This window comes from Crocuta crocuta, unplaced genomic scaffold (genome assembly GCF_008692635.1).
Source record: "Crocuta crocuta isolate KB4526 unplaced genomic scaffold, BGI_CrCroc_1.0 scaffold30, whole genome shotgun sequence".
NCBI classification, from domain to species: Eukaryota; Metazoa; Chordata; class Mammalia; order Carnivora; family Hyaenidae; genus Crocuta; species Crocuta crocuta.
This window is the reverse complement of record NW_027528345.1, coordinates 12,543,451-12,562,160: the sequence shown is the minus strand read 5'-3', so window position 1 is coordinate 12,562,160 and position 18,710 is coordinate 12,543,451. Positions and strand designations below refer to the sequence as shown.

The 18,710-nt window shown below is 52.4% G+C and overlaps 1 protein-coding gene across 1 annotated transcript; it reads left to right on the top strand.

The window, feature by feature from the left end:
* The first annotated feature begins 9,428 nt into the window (after nucleotides 1-9,428).
* On the top strand, nucleotides 9,429-16,817 carry KRT74 (keratin 74). Its single transcript, XM_077753607.1, has 9 exons — nucleotides 9,429-9,899; nucleotides 10,514-10,728; nucleotides 11,161-11,221; nucleotides 11,702-11,797; nucleotides 12,275-12,439; nucleotides 13,632-13,757; nucleotides 15,204-15,424; nucleotides 15,884-15,918; nucleotides 16,615-16,817. The coding sequence occupies exons 1-9, from the start codon at nucleotides 9,429-9,431 to the stop codon at nucleotides 16,815-16,817; spliced, it is 1,593 nt and encodes a 530-aa protein (XP_077609733.1).
* Nucleotides 16,818-18,710: the final 1,893 nt, after the last annotated feature.

Below are 18,710 nucleotides of genomic sequence, written 5' to 3'. Positions count from 1 at the left end.
ATAGTAGGTGCTTTATTTTCCTGGTGTCTTGGCAGTTGCACACACGCCTGTCACCTTCCCCCACTCCCTCTCAGCCCCTTGTTTCAGGGTCCCCAGTCTGGCTCACAGTGAGGACTCAATATACATTTGCTGCAGGAATGCATGGCTTAGTCTAGCCCACCTTCGCTGGGGAGAAGGGGCTTAGGCTATACACGTGTGTCCTGATGGCTTGTGAGTAGTAAAACGTACTTGTGTTAACAAATTTGAGTTTTACAGACATCCATGTCTATGATGTTTATATAATTTATCAATCTATCTGGAACACTTTGGATCTGAACACTTGCTAAACTGGATCGTCAGATGACAGGCATAAGCCAGGTCTGTCTCAGGCAAAGGGCCCCCCACTAGCACACCAGCTGAGTGTCATAAGCTTGGCCTCCGTTCCTGGCTCTTCTAATGGCTAGTTGTGACCCTAGTGTAAGATCTTGACCTTGCAAGATAGGATCGACCCAAGCTGGCCATCACTGAGCACTCCCCGTGCCAGGCACTGTTCTCGACCCCAACTCTTCTGAGCACTCTATGTCTGGCAACTCAATTAATTCTTCCAACAATCTGATAGGTATTATTGTCACGAGATGCAATGACCATAATGCACATCTTACTAATGAGAATACTGAGGCTCAGAGGAGTATAAGAAACCATCCGATGTCACACAGTTGGTAAATGGCAGAGTTGGGAACTGAACCCCAGCCCAATTGCAGGGCCCATTTTTCCAGGCAGGACACTTTGTTACTCACAAGATTCTCATTGTAGAGGAGTGATGAACATGTGAAAAAGGATCATGGAAGTACTACAGTGCCTGGAATATAGTTTGTAGTCAATAGATGTTAGTTGTTGTCATAATAATTATTATTGCATGTTCAGGGGCCTTCTATGTCGGCTCTACACTGGTTCACAACCCATCGATCCACAGGACTGTGCCCAGGGACCTGGCTGAGAGGGGTTAAGTGCAGGATGGAGGGCACTGGGTCTTCTCATTGAAACACATTTCCATGCGGTCACGAACTGTTGATTTTTAAGCAGGAGAAAGACTCCTTGGAGTCTGTATTTTGTGCACACACTGCCCTCTGCCAGCAGCCCCAGGTACTGCACCTTCCTTCCCATGGCCCCAGAGGAGACTTCCCTATAGTGCAGAGGGTGTGGAATGATCTCAGACAAGGCTCTGTGCCCGCCACAGGATGCCAGCTGGAGGAGAAGCTGTTTCACTCCCTGGCGTGCCTGGCCCCAGCCTCCGTGTTGCCCAGGCCCTGGCTCCTGTCCCCTCCCTCTCCTCTCCGACCTCTCACTCACATCAGGTGAAGGGTACCAGTGCTGCCATGCCTGAACCTTCTCATCTCTACTCAGACGACTTGGGGCTTCCAGCCAGCTCTTCCTCAAGGAGTGCCTGAGAATCTTGGTGCTGATCTGGAGGTCCTGGGAGTGAGACCCCCATCCTTCAGCAATACTCTCCCCCAGCCCCATCCACACTGTGTGCAAACCCCTGCCCTGGCACAGGGTGGCCCCCTCTGAGATCTGTCTCTGTCTCTCTTGGTAGATGATACAGGCATGGAGGCACTGACAAGGCACAGCCAAGGGGTAACAGAGGAAAGAAGAGATCAGAGCTGAACACAGACAATCTGGGAAGGCTTCTTGGAGGAGGTGGAAAGGGCATGGACTGTTAGAGACAGGGAGCATCTTAAAGACCTTTTATGTCACATTTGGCAGCTGCTCTGAGATTCCAGCTGCTTTGCTGGTGATGTTCAATCTTTCTTCCAGGGCCTCCACCACGTTTGCCACCTTCAGGATGACAACTGCTTGGAGGACACTCACTTTATTTGGCAAGTGCTGCCAGAGCCACCAGAAACAGTGAGAGTCTCTCCTCTCCTGTGAGCCACTTTCCATGGCCTTGCCCATCCCTGCCCTCTGGTGAATGTCCACGCCACACCCCTGTATGGATGTGGTCCCTCATAGAGGCTTATTGCTTAAATACTTCCATTTTGCTTCCAATCCATCCATCCATCCATCCATCCAACCATCCATCCATCCATCCCCAAGAGGGCTCTCAGGAGGTCTAAACCCTTTTTGCTGAAACTCCAGATGCAGCACTAAGTTCCAGATTAAAGCTGCTCCCAGCCAGTGACCTGAACCATAGCCCAGTGGATCCAGGCTAGAGGGCACCTTCGTGCAGGAAGTCACCCTGTGTGGAAGGGCTCAGTCTCCAGTTGGCCACTTGAGTATTTGGGCTTTTTGCCATGTATATAACCGTGACTTAGGCAACTCTGTCTCCCTGCTCCTTTGTTTTCTCATTTGTAAAGTGGGAAAAATAAAAGTATTTACCTATAGGACTGGTGTGAAGATGAAATGGATCAAAATGTACCCAGCAAGCCCTCAACGAGTGAGCACTCCTTGTCTACACCCCAGCACAGCTGCCAGGCTAGCTCCCTGCCGGATTCTGATCCCAGGCCGGCAGCTCTTCCCCATCTTATTCTCTTCAGCCCTTCTAGCTGACATCCATTTCTAGAAGGTTCTCTCCCATGGCTGCTGGTCCTTCTCAACCCTCTCCTTGGCTCTCAGTTAAGATATGCAGCTCCCACCCTTGCTCCATGCTGCCCAGCTCTTCCTTTGCCCTAATGGGAACAAGTATGCCCCAGTCTCCTGTGCTCACTGGCTCCCACTTCCAGACTGCTCCTGTCCTGGAGTGCGCCACCGCCCGCCACTCTCTGATCTGCAGTCTCATTTCACAGCCTGCCTCCCGAACCCACAGTTGTGTGTCGCACCTAGTAGCCTGGCCATAAAGTCTCACGTGCCTCAGTGGGGGCCCATGACACTGGGGAGAGGGGCACCTGGGGCCTGAGTCCTCCTGGTCTGGAAGGGAGGGTTGACAGGATCTTATAAAGCGGCTTCACCTGGGTCTCAGTTCTGAATGGAGCTCTGACCCCAGCCTCAGGTGCCAACATTGGGCATCACTGAACCCCCACATGCCTGAGGCCCTATGTCCATGTCAGGCTGGCGTCCCGGAGGGTGGTGCTTAGGGTCCCTCAGCACAGTAGCCCTCAGGTAACTCTCCCCTTCCACCTAGGCTGAGGCTGGATGGAAATGCCTTTTGTGGAACAGCGGAGAGCTCAGTTCAAGCCTCTGCCTCCAAGGACTCCTCCTGCACCCTCTCTATATGCCTTAGCCCCTCCCCCCAGGGCCAACCCATCCCTCCCCACTGACCCAGTCTTTTCCAGCTTCCTTTTCCTAAAACACCGTTTCTTATTTCTTGTACTTCTTTCCAGATGTCCCACTTTTACATCCCTCCCCACTTCCTACCTTGCCTGCGGTCAACCCAGGACCCTAATGCTTTGGTTCTGCCTGGATGCTTCTCCTCTTGTCCAGTCCCCTCCCCCAGGACCCCACAGGCTCAGCTATGATTAGGGCACAGGGAAGAGAGATGGCCATTCTTCCCACACCTGAAGCAGGTGCCCCCCCAGCCCACCACTCACTCCTGTTTCTCCCTAGGACCCGGATGGGGGTGGGGACGGGCTTGCCCTCCTGTGTGGGCAGGGCTGCGCCATGCTCCGATGGGAGATAGAGAGCATGTCATTAGTGATGACTGGTTTAATTATAGCCCACCGCAGGGCCCGGCTTGTTTGCTTTGGAAATGGGCAAAGGAAGAGGTGGATCAAGCGCCCAACTTCACAGTCATGATCAAAAGATTAAGGCACTTCATTTGCTCCAGCCTCTCCATTGTCTTTCAAAAAAAGAAAAGAAAAAAGAATCCTGCGATAAAGGGGGCCAGGAAGTACCTTACAAACTTCTTCCAGAAGTGGCTTGGGGTGGAGGGGTCTGAGGTAAGGATAGAGATGAAGTAATACAGGAATGGAGGCCTGGTGGTATTTTGAAACAAGCAAATGGAAGAAAATGTGTGCTTCCCAGAGCAAGACTGCGCTTGTCTGCACATAGCTCTGTGCATTCGAGCTGAGAGGAAGGTGCCCTGAGATGACTAGGTGGGTGGTGGGGTGGAGTTGTAAAGAGTTCAGAGAGCTTTTCTTTTTAAAAAAGGGGGGGGGTCGAGCCACCGAGTGCTTGATCGACACTAAAGGGCTGGGGGTCTGCTCAGCCATTAAAGGCTTAGGAGCCAGGGAGTAGGAAGAGCGAGAAGGAGACAAGAATGGAGGAATTTCATGAGACACAGTCCGGGATATGCTGAAGGCAAAAGGGTACTCAGGCTGCCAAAATTGAAAACCCGACGGCAGAACAGGTCAGAGGGAAGGAGGGCAGGACAGAGTTCCCTGTGGACAGAGCCCAGAGTGGACAGTGGGAACTGGGGGGTCACCACCCTCTCTCAGGGGCTCAGAGACCCGGGGGACTGGACGACAGAGCCCAGCCAGCCCCGGAGAAGCGGGTCACAGCTCACAGGGAAGCCAGGACTCTCTGGCGACCCTCCCTTGGGAGGAGGGACTTCTGGCCAGAGGCTCCAACTCACCGGTAGGTCATGAGCCCATCCTGGGACTCAGGCAAGCCACCAGGGCTGCCCTGAGGACCACAAGGGTGGTACCGGCACCGGGGCCTGGTGCCCAGCACCGGGGCCAGTGGGGCTGGAACCCTGTGGTGCACCCAGGCGACAGGCTGCCTGCAAGAGCCCTGCGGCCACTTGGTTAAACTGTCCTGAGGCTTTTCTCCTGAGGAAGGAAGGAGGAGTGGTGCACCTCCTGAGCCGGACTGCAGCAGGGGGAAGGAAGGAGTTGCTGGTGGGGAGGAGGGGACGTGGGGAGCCCTCGACTCAGAGAAGGCTGTTTGTGGAGAGATGCAGGGCCGTGCCTGTAGAAAGTTCTGTGAGAACTAGCAGAGATAAGTTTCAGGTCACTAAACATCCTCTGTTAGGTTGTAGTCAGTAGAGGCGTCCTATACAACGTCTTCTATGCTAATGTGCCGCCAAGAAATGGCAGTGGGGACCGTGGTGATGGCCTGTCTGGGATTTCACTTAGCACAGCACCTTATAATAGGGCAAGCATTTGAGTGAGTGAGTGTGGAGGAGAGTTTAAATTGATGTCATCTAGGGGCGCCTGTGTGGCTCAGTCAGTTAAGCGTCCGACTTCGGCTCTGGTCACGATCTCGTAGGTTGTGGGTTCGAGCCCTGCATCGGGTTCTGTGCTGACAGCTCAGAGCCTGGAGCCTGCTTCTGATTCTGTGTTTCCCTCTCTCTCTGCCCCTCCCCTGCTCACACTCTGTCTCTCCCTGTCTCAAAAATAAATAAACATTAAAAAATTTAAAAAAATAACTTTATGTCATCTAGCTACCTGTCTTCTCAATAATCTGCGGGGAGGGACTCATGCTAACACTTGGGTAGGGGCTTTTGCAGGGCGGGGCGGTTAGCAGAAAGCAGAGAGAAAGAGAGAGAGACCAGAGAATTGCTTGCATATTGAGATTTTACAGACAGGAAAGAAGCAACTACTGGGGAATTTTCTACTCTGTACTGTGCGATCTGGAGGGTGCTAGAGTGATCAACCATCTGGGTGTTTCAGAACTGCCCGGGCGGCAGCACTGAAGGACACATGTTTTGGAAAACCTCTCTGTCCCAGGCAAACTGAGATCATTGGTCACCCTACAAAATGGTCTTCAGCTACCCCCAGCTGTCCTGTCTGGGGTGCTCTACCTCATATCCTGTGCCCCTTCTTCCTAACACAGAACTTTCTGCCTCACTCCGTCCACATCGTCTGCCCCTCTGCCTCTCGTCCTGTATCTGGAGCCCCCGATTGCTGCAGGGGGGCTGAGCCCCACCTCGCAGGTACATGTCCCATTGGCTGTCAGACTTGGTACTCCAGGACACAGAGCATTTCATGTCAGAGAGGGGAAGAGTGCTGGGAAGGGGTGTGGTGAGGATGGCAGAGAAGCAGATGAACTCTGTTGTTTGAGCCAGCTAAATTTGGACGAGGATGGAAAAACAGCCTCTTTTCAAACTGGTTGGGACAGGTCGAGAGTATTAGGTTTCCACACTGAGCTCATTTCTAAAGGGAAATTAGAGAATTCAGTTTCAAGCCCTTCCCATTTCTAAGGTGCTGTGGTTTGTCCCCAACTCTTGTCGCCTCAAAGTTAGTGCAAGGATCCTTGAGGTTTCTTCTTCTCTCCATTAATGACGTTTAACTACAGAACACTGCTTCCCTAGACTGTTGAGGCACAGTCCAAAGGCCAATGGACTAGAGGAAAATGACCTTCAATATCCATTCTCAAGCCAAGCAGATGGGACTTTGGTTGTGTCCATTTGGGATTATTCAAGGCCCTGCTTTCAATTTACCTCCAGTGTGGTGTGTCCTTCATAGTGGGCCTCTTACCCTCCAGAAGTATCCTTAACCAAGATGGCAGGAGATGGTGGTGCAGACAGGCTCAGCTCCCTGAGGGCTCTCCGAGGTATCTGTCTCCCTGACGCTTCTCATGGAACGAACACGGAGCCTGCTCATTAACCTAAAGTGTGAAGTCTCTTCTCCTCTTTACCCTCGCGTGATGCTGCAGTGTCTGCAGGGAAAAGGGAGTGTCTCGACCCACTCCACTGTCTTTCCCTTGTGCCCCTGTGCAACCCGGCCCACCTCTCACTTCGCAACCCCCACCTCAATAAGCCTCATGTATATTTTTAAGTTTATTTATTTATTTTGAGAGAGAGAGAGAGAGAGAGAGAGAGAGAGGGAGGGAGAGAATCCCAAGCAGGTTCTTTGCCATTAGCTCAGAGCCCAACGTGGGGCTCAGACTCCCAAACTGAGAGATCATGACCTGAGCCTAAGTCGGGTGCTTAACTGACTGAGCCACCTGGGTGCCCCAAGCCCTGTGTATTTTATTCTGAATTTTTTTTAAATCAGAATTTCAGTAACTGCTTGTCAGAGTCATAATCCACTGCGCACATGGCATTAAAACTACAAAAACGACAACCAAACAAATTTCACATGCTTATATTTTGTCACCTCCACTTCAATTCCAGTTTCTTAGAGGAGAAAGATGAGTTTCTCTCTCACTGTCCAGCGGAGAGCAGCACACACAGTAGGAACTCAATTTTACAGCTATTGAATGAACTGGTCTCTTCAGGCCTTGGGATGCTCCGTAGCCCAGGGAACTCAAATATTGGGGTGTGGAGCGCGGTGGCTGATTAGAAAGTGGCCAACACAGCAAAGATGGGGACTGTCAGAGATCCCACGGTGTAGACGGGAGACAATTCCCTGCAATTACGTTCCCTTGAATCCGCTGGGAGGGGCACCCGTGCGTGGCAGCAATGATGACACCTGTCAGGAAATTCCCCTCTGGTTCCTCCTCTTCCTTCTGCATCACTATGCCCAGCGCACAGCCACCACCACCACCATGGCCATCACTGCCCTCCTTACTGCCCAGCCCCCAGCCCAGAAAGCCCTGCATCTCTGCTTCTAGCTTACATCTTACCACATGACATGCTGGTTTGGAACACAGCCTTGAGACCAGACACCTTCGAATTCCAGTGCCAGCCCTGACATACTCCCTGAGTGACTACAGGCAAATTCTTTCACATCCCTAAGTCTCTGTTTCCTCACCTGTTGAGCAAAGTGCAGAATGCCAGGGTTCAAGTAGAAATGCTGGGAGTCCTCAGCACGATGCCTGGCATGTGCACTGTGAACGATTGATGTGAACTCTTTTTGTCAGCACTGTCGCTGTTACTCTGGTGGGTTCTACTGCTGCCACCATCGCTGCCACTACAAGTCATACATCAGTCCCCACTGCCTGGGAGCAGCTGGGCCAAACCAGCCCTCACCATGCGTGCTGGTGGGGGGTATTAGCTCGGCCTTCTGGAGGTTCCTGAAATTAGCTTGTTTTTCCCAGCATGCCTCCAAGTCCTTCGTTCCCAACCCTCTTCCATCTGGAGCTTTGGCCCCAGATTAAGTTCTTCATGGAGATTCCTCTCACTGGTGCGCAGCTCCTTGATGGCTGGGGCTGTGTGTTGGTCAAGGGACTCATTCATACACCAGCACCTGCAATGTGGCTTAGAAAACCACAAGAAACCACTTACAGTATGCCCTCCCATGCCCTGGGGCTAGGCCCTGCTGGGAAGGTGGGGTATGGGAGGGTGGGGGGCTGAGGAGACAGGGTCCCTGGAGAAGGAGCTTCCGCTGCTGCTTTCCGGGTTTCGAGGAGAACGCCGTGTCAAGGGAAGGCCCTCTGAAGAGCATTCCGGGCTCCGTCCAGCTCACCATCTCCACCCTCCTCTCTAGCATCAGGAGCACCACTCTACCAATCTTTGGCTGATCCAGATGTGTCCAGGCTGCCCAATTGAGTCACAGAAGGTGGTCAGAGTCCTGCATCAGGATGGCTACCAGGTGCCTTTTTTTGAAGTAATTCCATAACATTTCACCGGACCAGGACTATCTGAGCAGAAAGAGCTGCTCTCTCCTGTCCCCTAACTGAGTGGCTTCCTGGGGTGATTAGGAAACTGGTAGAACAGCCCACCCCGACCTCAGAGACTCCTGCAGCATGGTCCCTGGGTATGGAATGCTTCTTCAGGGAACACAGGGAGTATAGAATGTTTCTCCAGGGAGCACAGGGAGTTGGCAGGGGGGCATTCTCCCCAAGGAGAGAAGAACTGAGGTCTGAGCTCCAAGTATGGGGCAGACAACCTTATCCAGGAGCAAAAACATGGATGCAGGAACTGCCAGCTGCCTGATAAGGTTCTCACTGTTGGAAAGGCAACATCAAAGTCACTACCCCCTCAGGCTTTGCCCACGGAAAGCTCCAGACAATACCCCTGCTGAGGGCCATGCAGACTCTGTGGTCATTTCCATTATCTTCCTATGGTTCATTCCATTGATAACAGCTGGGGTCCTCACAGTGACCCAAAGAGTGACTCCTGGAACTTGTGCCTTGGGTCTGGATCTTTGAAGACATCCCTTCTGCTCTTTTCAAGTCTCCTCTTCCCCGGGAAGCATGCTTCGGCTCCTCACCACGACCGACCGGATAAAGGGAGATAGGTTCTCTTGGGAGGACACCTTGCGTTTTCAGATGATCCCTCTCTGGATAAAGCTGGACATTGCCCTTGCTCCTTGCTGATAGATAAACAAGAAGGAGGAAGCCCTGGAAAAATAAAGCTAGGAGATCTCTGAAGGCGATAAGTCTCCAGGTCCTTAATTAAGAACACAGATAAATGCTGGATTAGACCACTCCAGTCTGCAAGGACAGCATATTCTGCTTGCTATCAGAAACCCTTTGTTGCCAGGAAGGGTTGGAGATCTCTGTTCTACACACTGCCCACAGCCCCTGGCCCTTTAGCACTAGGAAAGGAGATAGTGGAGAGACGCCCTTTTCCGGTGTCCTGGGCTTCACAGGATAAAAGGAGGCAGCACTCCAGGAGCTCCATCAGAGCTTTCTCTATCCATTGGTGACTGCTTCTCTCCAGCTCTGTCAACTCCATCTTCCCCACCATGAGTCGGCAGTTGAACAGCAAGGCTGGTGGTGACAAGAGTGGCTTCAGTGGACGCTCAGCCATGGTGCTGAGGAAGGGCGTGGGCAGTGTGGCTTCTTACCGTCCAGCTGGCAAAGGACCTGGGGCTGGCTTTGGCAGTCAGAGCCTCTACAGTCTTGGAGGAAATCGATGTATTTCCCTCAATATGGCTGGTGGTGGCCTTCGAACTGGAGGTTACAGCTTTGGGCATGGCTCTGGGTATGGAGGGGGCCGGGCCACTGGCTTTGCTGGCAGCATGTTTGGCAGTGTGGTCTCGGGGCCCATGTGCACATCCATGTGCCCACCCGGGGGCATCCACCAGGTCACCATCAACAAGAGCCTCCTGGCCCCTCTCAACGTGGCGCTGGACCCTGAGATCCAGAGAGTGCGTGCCCAGGAGCGGGAGCAGATCAAGACTCTGAACAACAAGTTCGCCTCCTTCATTGACAAGGTGGGTCTCACAGAGGGAAGGTGAGACAGTCCAGTGAGATGGGGGCAATTCCTGGTTGCTTGGGAGTAGACAGGGTACTGTGGATAGAAAGGTGGTAGCTGGGCAGCAGGAAGGGCTCCCTGATCATAACATCTTGTAAGCTAGGTAGCACAAAGAAATGAATGAATGTGTTGCTTCCTTGGGGGATTTTGCAGAGAAGGGTGGAGAATTGAGTGAAGTGTGGTGCTACCTTGAGAAATAAGTGTTGGGTTTCTGAAGGACAACTGGATGAATCTCTAGCTCTTTAAAGAAGACAAAGAAGTAGCTGGTAGGATCAGCACTATTGGGAGGAGAGGGCTCATGGTATGGAAGAAACACTTGGCTAAGTCGTCAGGGGGCGTGAGGTGCTGGGTCAAGCAATGGAAGAAAGCTATGGAATTTCCTTCCTCCTCGAGATTTCGGGGATTGGTTTTGTCCAGAAAGTTATGGAATGAGCACTTGCAAAGGGTCTAGTTTGCATAGAATCCCATGAGTGCAGAGTCAGCACTTAAGCCAAACGGCTTTAGAAAAATCTCTATAACCTGGGAGTCAATTGTCTATGTCCATGGACTTGATAGCCTCCATTGTGTTCCCAGGTGCGGTTCCTGGAGCAGCAGAACCAGGTGCTGGAGACCAAGTGGGAGCTGCTGCAGCAGCTGGACCTGAACAGCTGCAGGAAGAACCTGGAACCCATCCTTGAGGGCTACATCACCAACCTGCAGAAGCAGCTGGAGACGCTCTCTGGGGACAGGGTGCGGCTGGACTCAGAGCTGAGGAGCCTGCGGGATGTGGTGGAGGACTACAAGAAGAGGTGAGCGCAGCCCACCAAGGTCAAAGTTCATGTTCCCAAAAGCTCCTGGGCTAATCCAACCTCTGTGCCACTTTTTCAGCGGGGAGGGAGCAAGCACCAGGGCCAGGGGCTCACATCCCTCCCCTGGTTGTGGGGGAACAGCCTGCCCTATTTGGTAAGAACTTCCTATCTGGTTGATAGGAAGGAGTTCCATGCTCATTGATCCACTGACTGGTTCAGTGGCCAGTTTAGGGAGCCTAAGAGCCACTTGGATATCCTCCTAGGATCCAGCAAGTAGAATATAAATGAGGCAACTCAGGGGCATAGTCTTGCCACTCCCAACCTGTGCAACTCTAGGAGATCTGCATCTGAGCACTTTCCCAGCTAGTGGGAAGGGGAGGTTACTTGGCCAGGGGGACTGAGGTTTCTGATATCCTCTCTCCTTGCTCCTAGGTATGAGGTGGAGATTAATCAGCGCACAGCAGCTGAGAATGAGTTTGTGCTGCTCAAGAAGGTAAGGAAGAGAAGAGCCTATGGACTCTGGTCTCTTTTGCACCCCCATCCTAACCATCTCCACTCAGGACTCCAGCCCAGGCCTCCTGGGGAGGGGCTGATGCCTGAGTGGGGATGGAGTCATTGTTCTGGCCTCTAGCAACTTGGAGAGGCAGGACACACACCCAGGCAATGGACAGAGAGACAGATAGCAGAGAATTCTTGCCTGGGAGTCAGGAAATTCTGATCCAGCTTGTGAGACTTGGGGAAACTCATTCTACCTCTCTGGGCTTTGTTTTCTCCCATGTGACAAGCAACATTCCCTTTTTCCTATTTTCAGAGAGTCAGTGGGTATGAGAAAAAGCAATATTGAATGATTTTATTCATCCATTTGCAGGCAAAAAAAAAAAAAAAAGGAAATCAGATGGCTCTGGGAGCAGGGACAGGGAAAGCTGAGAGATGGGAGTTGTATTGACTGATTGTTCTGGGTGCCTCTTGGCAGGACGCAGACGTAGCCTACACGGTCAAGATGGAGCTCCAGGCCAAAGTAGACTCTCTGGACAAAGACATCAAGTTCCTCAAGTGTTTGTATGATGCGGTGAGGATGCTCCTGCCCTTCCCCAACCCTGCCTATTGCCAGCCAAGGGCTTCACTTCACTCTTCTCTTGAATGTCAATAAGAGGGATTTAAGATAAACATAATGAAGTCTGTTTTGATAGAAAGGTGCAAAACTCTGCACTGTGAGACCACGAAAGTATAGGGTCTTGATCTCCAGAAGCCATGTACATAATAGACGATCCCCCCTGGGCTATGATAGTGACCTTGTGCGCAGCCAGGAAAAAAGGACCCCATGAGGTCCTACTCAAGCACAGATTCTTAACCCTGTGAATTATGGGAAATGCCATCAACTGCCTGCTCCGCATATGGGGTGTACCCTGTGGCTGTGAGCCTTCTCCCTCGGCTCCAATAGACAGATCTGGGGCAGGCACTTCTTCCCACCACTTCACCCCAAAAGACTAATAGGCAGCAAAGGAAGGTTGGGGGACCCTGACTCTGTCCTCACCTCTCAATTCAGGAGATGGCCCAGATCCAGACTCATGCCAGCGAGACCTCTGTCGTCCTATCCATGGACAACAACCGGGACCTGGACCTGGACAGCATCATTGCTGAGGTCCGAGCTCAGTACGAGGAGATCGCCCTGAAGAGCAAGGCTGAGGCTGAAGCCCTGTACCAGAGCAAGGTGGGCACCAGAGGGATCGCTGTCCTCCACTAGCCTCTCCTCTCCTGGGAACGGACACCTCCACCAGTAAATTCAAGAGCCATCTTTGTAGATGTGCTGAAAGAAAGAATGGTTACAACCAATGCTTTAGCCACATCCTACTCAAAAAGAATTCTTAGTAGAGGCTATTATCCAAGATAAAACATAAAACTGGTGTGGGTGGGCATATTCAACAGAGAGGCACAGGCAATCCACTGACGGAAGAAAAAAGAGAGGTGTTCCTGCTGTAAAATAAATGTGTTTCCAAGGATTAGGGCATGTCACCATTGGGCAGAAGAAGAGTAACAGATATGGAGGAGAGTAGCTAGGAGAGACCCAGGGCAGGGAAGGGAGGGAAGAGGAAGCCCCAGGCTCTTTCCTGATCAGTGTGGGGAGACTTTCAAGAGGAAGAAGTGAAAGTCTAGGAGTCTTCTGGGCGATGGGAATTATGCTTGGAGAAGACTCTACCTGAGTGTTCTCCAGGGTTTCACACCTGTTGTGCTCTGACACCCCTTTTCACGTTTGTTAAATCCCACCAACAGCAAAGATCACAGGTTCCTTGTCCCCTCTCCATGGCTATGTCATCCCCTCTTCTCTGGAGGACTAGGAAAGGGGAGAGGGGAAGATATGAGCTACAGGCCCTGAACCAACAATTCCACCATCTTAAGGGTACACATGACCCTCAGTTTCCTGGCCCTCACTTGTCACTGAGAAAGGGCTATGGGAGAATTTATGTTCTGTGGGGACAGGGACCTCACCTATCCTGTTCACTGCTACATCCTCAGTACCTGGAGCAGAGCCTGGCCTCTGCAGATGCTTCTGGAGAGATGTGCTAAATGAGCATCTCTTCTTACATTTCAAAAGTGCTTAAGAAATGTGACTTGCATCTTTCTTTCATCCAGCTGAGGAAAGACTGTAGGCAGGGCAATGAGAAAGGATGGGCCCAGCACACAGGTTCTGCTTAGAGAAGGGGGTGGACTTCTTGGCCAGAACCATCACCAAACAGCTGGAAGGGTGCCCAGGCCCCGGCTCCATCACCTCCTGCTCAGGAGCCACCTCCTCTGGCTGGTCCCAGCTGTGGGATTGTTTGCTCAGGACCCTTCCCCTACTTCAAGTCGAGGGGCAGGGGGTGTAGTTCTGCCTCATAACCAACTTTCTATCTTTGGGAAACCAGATCCAAGAGCTGCAGCTGGCAGCTGGCCGTCACGGTGATGACCTCAAACACACCAAGAACGAGATGTCAGAGCTGAACCGGCTCATCCAGAGGATCCGGTGTGAGATTACCAGTGTGAAGAAGCAGGTGGGCAGAAGCCTCACAAAGAATGTCAGATTCTTTGTGAAGTTCAATTTCATCCTCTGCAATGGAGAAACTGGAGCCCACCCTTAAAAGCAAATCCCCCAACCTGGGCTTGGGAGCAACCTCAGCTCTCCACTGTCCCTCTTTCCTACCTTCCTCTGTACTCCTGTGGTCAGAGCAGGCACTCTGCTCAGAATTGGGAATGCCTTGAGCTTACTTCATCTGACTCCCAGTTCACAGATAAGGACGATGGGCTGGGGAGGGAAAGTGACTTGTCCAAGGTCTCCAGTTTGTTTTAATAGAGCCAAGATTAGAAATCAAGTTGCCTCCTCCCCACCCCCCTCTTTCTCAGACCTTTTCTGTGTGCAACAAACTTGCTGTACATCCCTTTCAGATGTGCTCTCTGATGGCAGGTCCCACACCTCCTCCTCCCACTGGACACTTAACACACATGAGGTGGGGGGGGGGGATGCATCCCAGGCCCCTCCATGGCCACCTTAAGTTCCTGCCCTCTGGATGGGGCGTAGTCCTGGTGACTGAGGGAGGGACAACAGCAGATGAAGCCCTCCTGGGTGGCCCTGCCCTGTACCACGTAGTGTGTCCACTTCCACCAGGGAAGCCTGTCTCACCTGGAAGCAGCAAAGTTTAAACACCATGTCAGTGGGGAGATGATTTTAAGGGGGTGGGGGATCCTTCCTGTCCTGGTCCTCCCCAAAGAACCAGGTCAACTCTGCTAGTGACAGGGTTACAAAACTGAAAGATTAGAACCTACTCTCCTCTCTGAGGCCCTACAACCTCCCCTCCGGGCAATGTGGGGGAGCCCAGGGACAGCTTTTCTCTCCATCAGTACATGGCATCACAGTGCTGTTAGATGTTTGTCAGAGTCCAGTTTGTGAGGTTGTAGGTGTGATTTTTAGGCCTTTAACCTCCTGCTCTAAGGGAAGCCTCCTTCACCCAATTCAAGCTGCCAAGAGGGGAGCTCTGAGCTAGACTCTCCCTGCAGAGTGCTGGAGTGGTCCAGAAGCTCTAGCAAGGGTCCCGACTGGGAGCTGTCCTGCAGACAGGAATCCGACTACAGTGGCTCCTTGGCACGCTATCTGGTCCTTAAAGGCATCCTGGCTGGGGTCTCAGCATGATTCTTCTGGACCTTCTGTCCTTCGAACCTGTAGCCATTGGTGGCCTCCGACCCTAGGGACTAGACAGTTTTGCAAACTTCATTTCTTCCTATGTTCATGAAATGTCACTGCTTCAACAGCTTCTCACTACAATTCCTGTAAATATCCATCTGTAACAGAAAATAGAGGAGACCCAGGATCTAGTGCTGGCTCTGCAGGCTTTAATCGCTGTTACCTTGGGCCTCATCTGTAAAGAATGGGGGTTGTGCTACCTAACCCAGAAGATCTAAAAACTAATTTGCATTCTGATATCTCCCTATTCTTTGGCTTTCAGTGTGCCAACCTGGAGACAGCCATTGCCGATGCTGAGCAGAGGGGTGACAGCGCCCTGAAGGACGCCCGGACCAAGCTGGATGAACTGGAGGCCGCCCTGCACCAGGCCAAGGAGGAGCTGGCCCGAATGCTGCGCGAGTACCAGGAGCTCATGAGCACGAAGCTGGCCCTGGACATGGAGATCGCCACCTACCGCAAGCTGCTGGAGGGCGAGGAATGCAGGTGAGGTGGGGGTAGAGGGAGAGAGGGAAACTGGGGATAAGGGGCTGTGGGTGGCTTCTGCTGGGCTGGGGATTTTTGGGAAGTGGAAGATGAATAACATGAGCACAAGGTGGTGGTTTGACTGGGGAGCTCAGTTTCCCTTCCTTCCTGTGAGGGAGGTCAAACATGAAGCATACAGCATGGGGGGGGGCGTGCTGTGAAAATAGCAGGTGGGGGTCACACAGAAACCCCCGGACTGGGTTTCATCACTAGCTTTGCCACGCACGGGCTCTGTGGTCCTGGTAAATCATTTAGAGTCTCTGCATCTCTATGTTCTCACCTGTAAAATGGGATTATACTCCAGATTGTTTAAAGGATGAATGAAAATAATCTACATGTTAAACCAGGTTCCCATCAAGGTTTGGCTGAATGTAGACACTTCCCTGAGGTTTTATCCTTCTCTAACTTTCTGTCTTACAGGATGTCTGGTGAGAATCCATCATCTGTGAGCATCGGTAAGTGTCCCTGACATATGAGTTGGGTGGGGACCCTGGCTGGACGGAAAAGCTGGGGACACCAGGACAGGGCGATGCCACCTCCACTAGCGGTTCCCCTCTCCCCCCACCAATCTGGGAGTTTCTGCAAGTGTGTTTTGAAGCTTCTCTGGCTTCAAAGGAAACCTATTTCCCTTTGTCCCATGGAAACAGGGACTGATTCATGCCCACCCCATTTCCTTCTTGTCTCTTCCCAGGGCATTGCCATCCAGAGAGGGGGTTAAGAATGTGCACGGGTACAGGGGTGCCCAGGTGGTTCCGTTGTTTAAGTGGCTGACTCTTGGTTTCGGTTCAGGTCATGATCTCACACTTTGTGAGTTCGACCCCTGCATCAGGCTCTGCAATGACAGTGTGGAGCCTCCTTGAGATTCTCTCTCCCTCTAAACAAACAAACAAACAAACAAACTTTAAATAACAAGTTAAAAAAAAAAAAAGAATGTGCACTGGGGGCCAAAGGGTCCGAGAATCTCTAGGACAGGAACTGTGTCTGTCCCATGTGGTCCTTGCCTCACTTGGACCCTAGCACATCACATGGTTTCTGTTGGTCTTTGTGATGTTCCTCGGCTGCTAAGGGTTGCTGGGGGGTGAGGGGAAATGATTCCTTCGCTGACTGGCCCTCCCTGCCCTTCTTCTCTGCTCTTGGCCCTTCCTCCTCAGCTGTCATCAGCAGCGGTGGAAACAGCTACTACCACCCCAGCTGCTCTGGCAGCTCCGACGTGGGGCCCGGCGGCCTGGTGGGCGGCTCCTGCAGCACTCGGGCCGGGCAGTCCAGGGCCAAAGGGGCACGAGTGGGAGAGCCCAAGGATGCTGGGGTGAAGAGCACCCCTGCCAGCGCTCCCACCAAGAAGGCCACACGATAAGCCCCCGGCACCTGGGAGAAGAGATGCCCTGACCGCCACCCCGCCTGGAGTCTGCTGTCCCCACCCTCCACCCCTGAGCCCTGGAACTGTCTGTAGTGCACTTGGCCACCTGTGCCGTGGCTTCCCTGACTGTCCCGTTTCCTCAGGTGCCGCCTGGACTCTGTGACTCCTTGTTTCCCCTGCTGCCTTCAGCTGGCAAGAGGCTTTGCGGCACAGGCTCCAGTTACCTTCCTGGCACTGGGAAGCTCCCGTCCTTCCCAGAGGGAGAGACGAAAAGAGCAGGGGAATCAGGAGGGGAGGGGAGGGGGAATAGCCTTGTTGTGCACTGAGGCCGAGCTAGAGGCTGCCTGGGAGGTTTTCCTTTCCCTGCCAGTGCCGGGGGTGAGCATGGAGACGTGCACCCAGGAGGCCAGCGGTCAGCCAGCCTTTGCCTGTCCCCTCAGAAAGTTCTTTGCCAAATGACTCCATTATTTAGGAGAAAATGTGTGTACTCTCAGACCACCAGCTGTACCTGTCTTCACAGAGCCAAGTGACAGAAAACATAGGGACCCCCCACCACCTTGGGTCACCCACCACTCCTCCCTTACTGGTAATAGCAACTCCCATCTGCTAAGCCCCTGCTATGTGCAAGGCTCCCCACATGTGTTGCCTGTCTTTCTTACCCAACCTGCAAGGTGGATTCAATCAGCATCCTCAGGACAGAGGAGAAGCCCCATCCTCTGAGAGGCTGTAGAGCCTGTCCCTGCGACCCACAAAGTACCAGGGCCAGGAATGGAGCCCAGGTCTGGCTGACTCCATGGTGTATTCTTTTCATGGTGTATCACTGCCTGTTTCCCAAAGGGAATTTTTTGAAACCCATGGTTCTTTCGATGCAAGCAGCATGATTATGTTGCCTTTTGGTCAAGGCCTGTGGCTATGTGATTTATCTTGAGTCCTCTACCTGGGGCTGTATCCTGCTGCTTGTGATTCTCGATTCCTGTTGCTATGAGCTCAGTGAGGGGAGCTCTATCTATCTCTGGTGGTACTGCCCAACTCAAGAGCCATGGCTGTTGATGTAAATATTCCTGAAAATGGTGACACCCAGTTCCTCTTTTGGTTGAGTTAAGGACTCTGGATTCCTGCTGTATATTCAATAAACTGCCCTTGAGTGATATCAGAGGTACACTCTTGTCGGTGTGTCAATCTCACCAAATTGCCTACCCTTAATGATTGTGGGCCCCACCCCATGCACGTGCACAAGCCTTTAGAGAGTCTGGAGGCAGATCAGAGCAGGCTGCTCTGGAGGTGATCTCAGGCTGATGGGAGAGACAGACATACATGCAAGGCCATGTCCTCATACAAATCAGGGAATGGCAGCCTCATGCAGCGATGCTGAGAAGAGACCAGGATGCAGAAACTAAGGATGAAAGATGTGAAAGATGGGCACATCCTGGAGAGAGAACTTAAAGCACACCATCATAGTAGGTTTGAGGACAGTTTTTTGTGCTTATTTTGGTGTGGGGAGCGGGTGGGAGGTCTTAGATTTTCTAAAGTGAGCAGTGGGGCTGAGTGGGGTTCCGAGTCCCTCAGCTTTGGTCTGCAGAATTCAGCCCTCTGGTTGGCTTTCTGATGCATCTAGTATCATAGGTGTGCCTGACATGTTTGCCCCTCCAGCCCTCAGGGTAACGGACAGGCCTTGTGAGGGTGGGGCCTCTTGTCCCAAGCTGCCACCTCCATCGACCTCACTGTGCCTTTGGTGTATTAAGGAGGTCCCCTTCTGTGTGCGCCGAGTTGCAATAAACCTTGGGAAGCACAAGAGCCCAAAAGTCTGCTGGGCTTTCTGCCCAAATGCCTCTCTGGTGTCACCGCCGTCGTCACTGTGGGTACCAGAAATAGTGCCCTGGGAGTTATGGG

Excerpts from the sequence above, each read along its gene's own strand:
- KRT74 (XM_077753607.1), top strand. The coding sequence starts at position 9,429 with ATGAGTCGGCAGTTGAACAGCAAGGCTGGTGGTGACAAGAGTGGCTTC. Across the intron at positions 11,222-11,701 it reads AGTTTGTGCTGCTCAAGAAG|GACGCAGACGTAGCCTACAC; the intron begins GTAAGGAAGAGA and ends GCCTCTTGGCAG. Across the intron at positions 13,758-15,203 it reads TTACCAGTGTGAAGAAGCAG|TGTGCCAACCTGGAGACAGC; the intron begins GTGGGCAGAAGC and ends TTTGGCTTTCAG.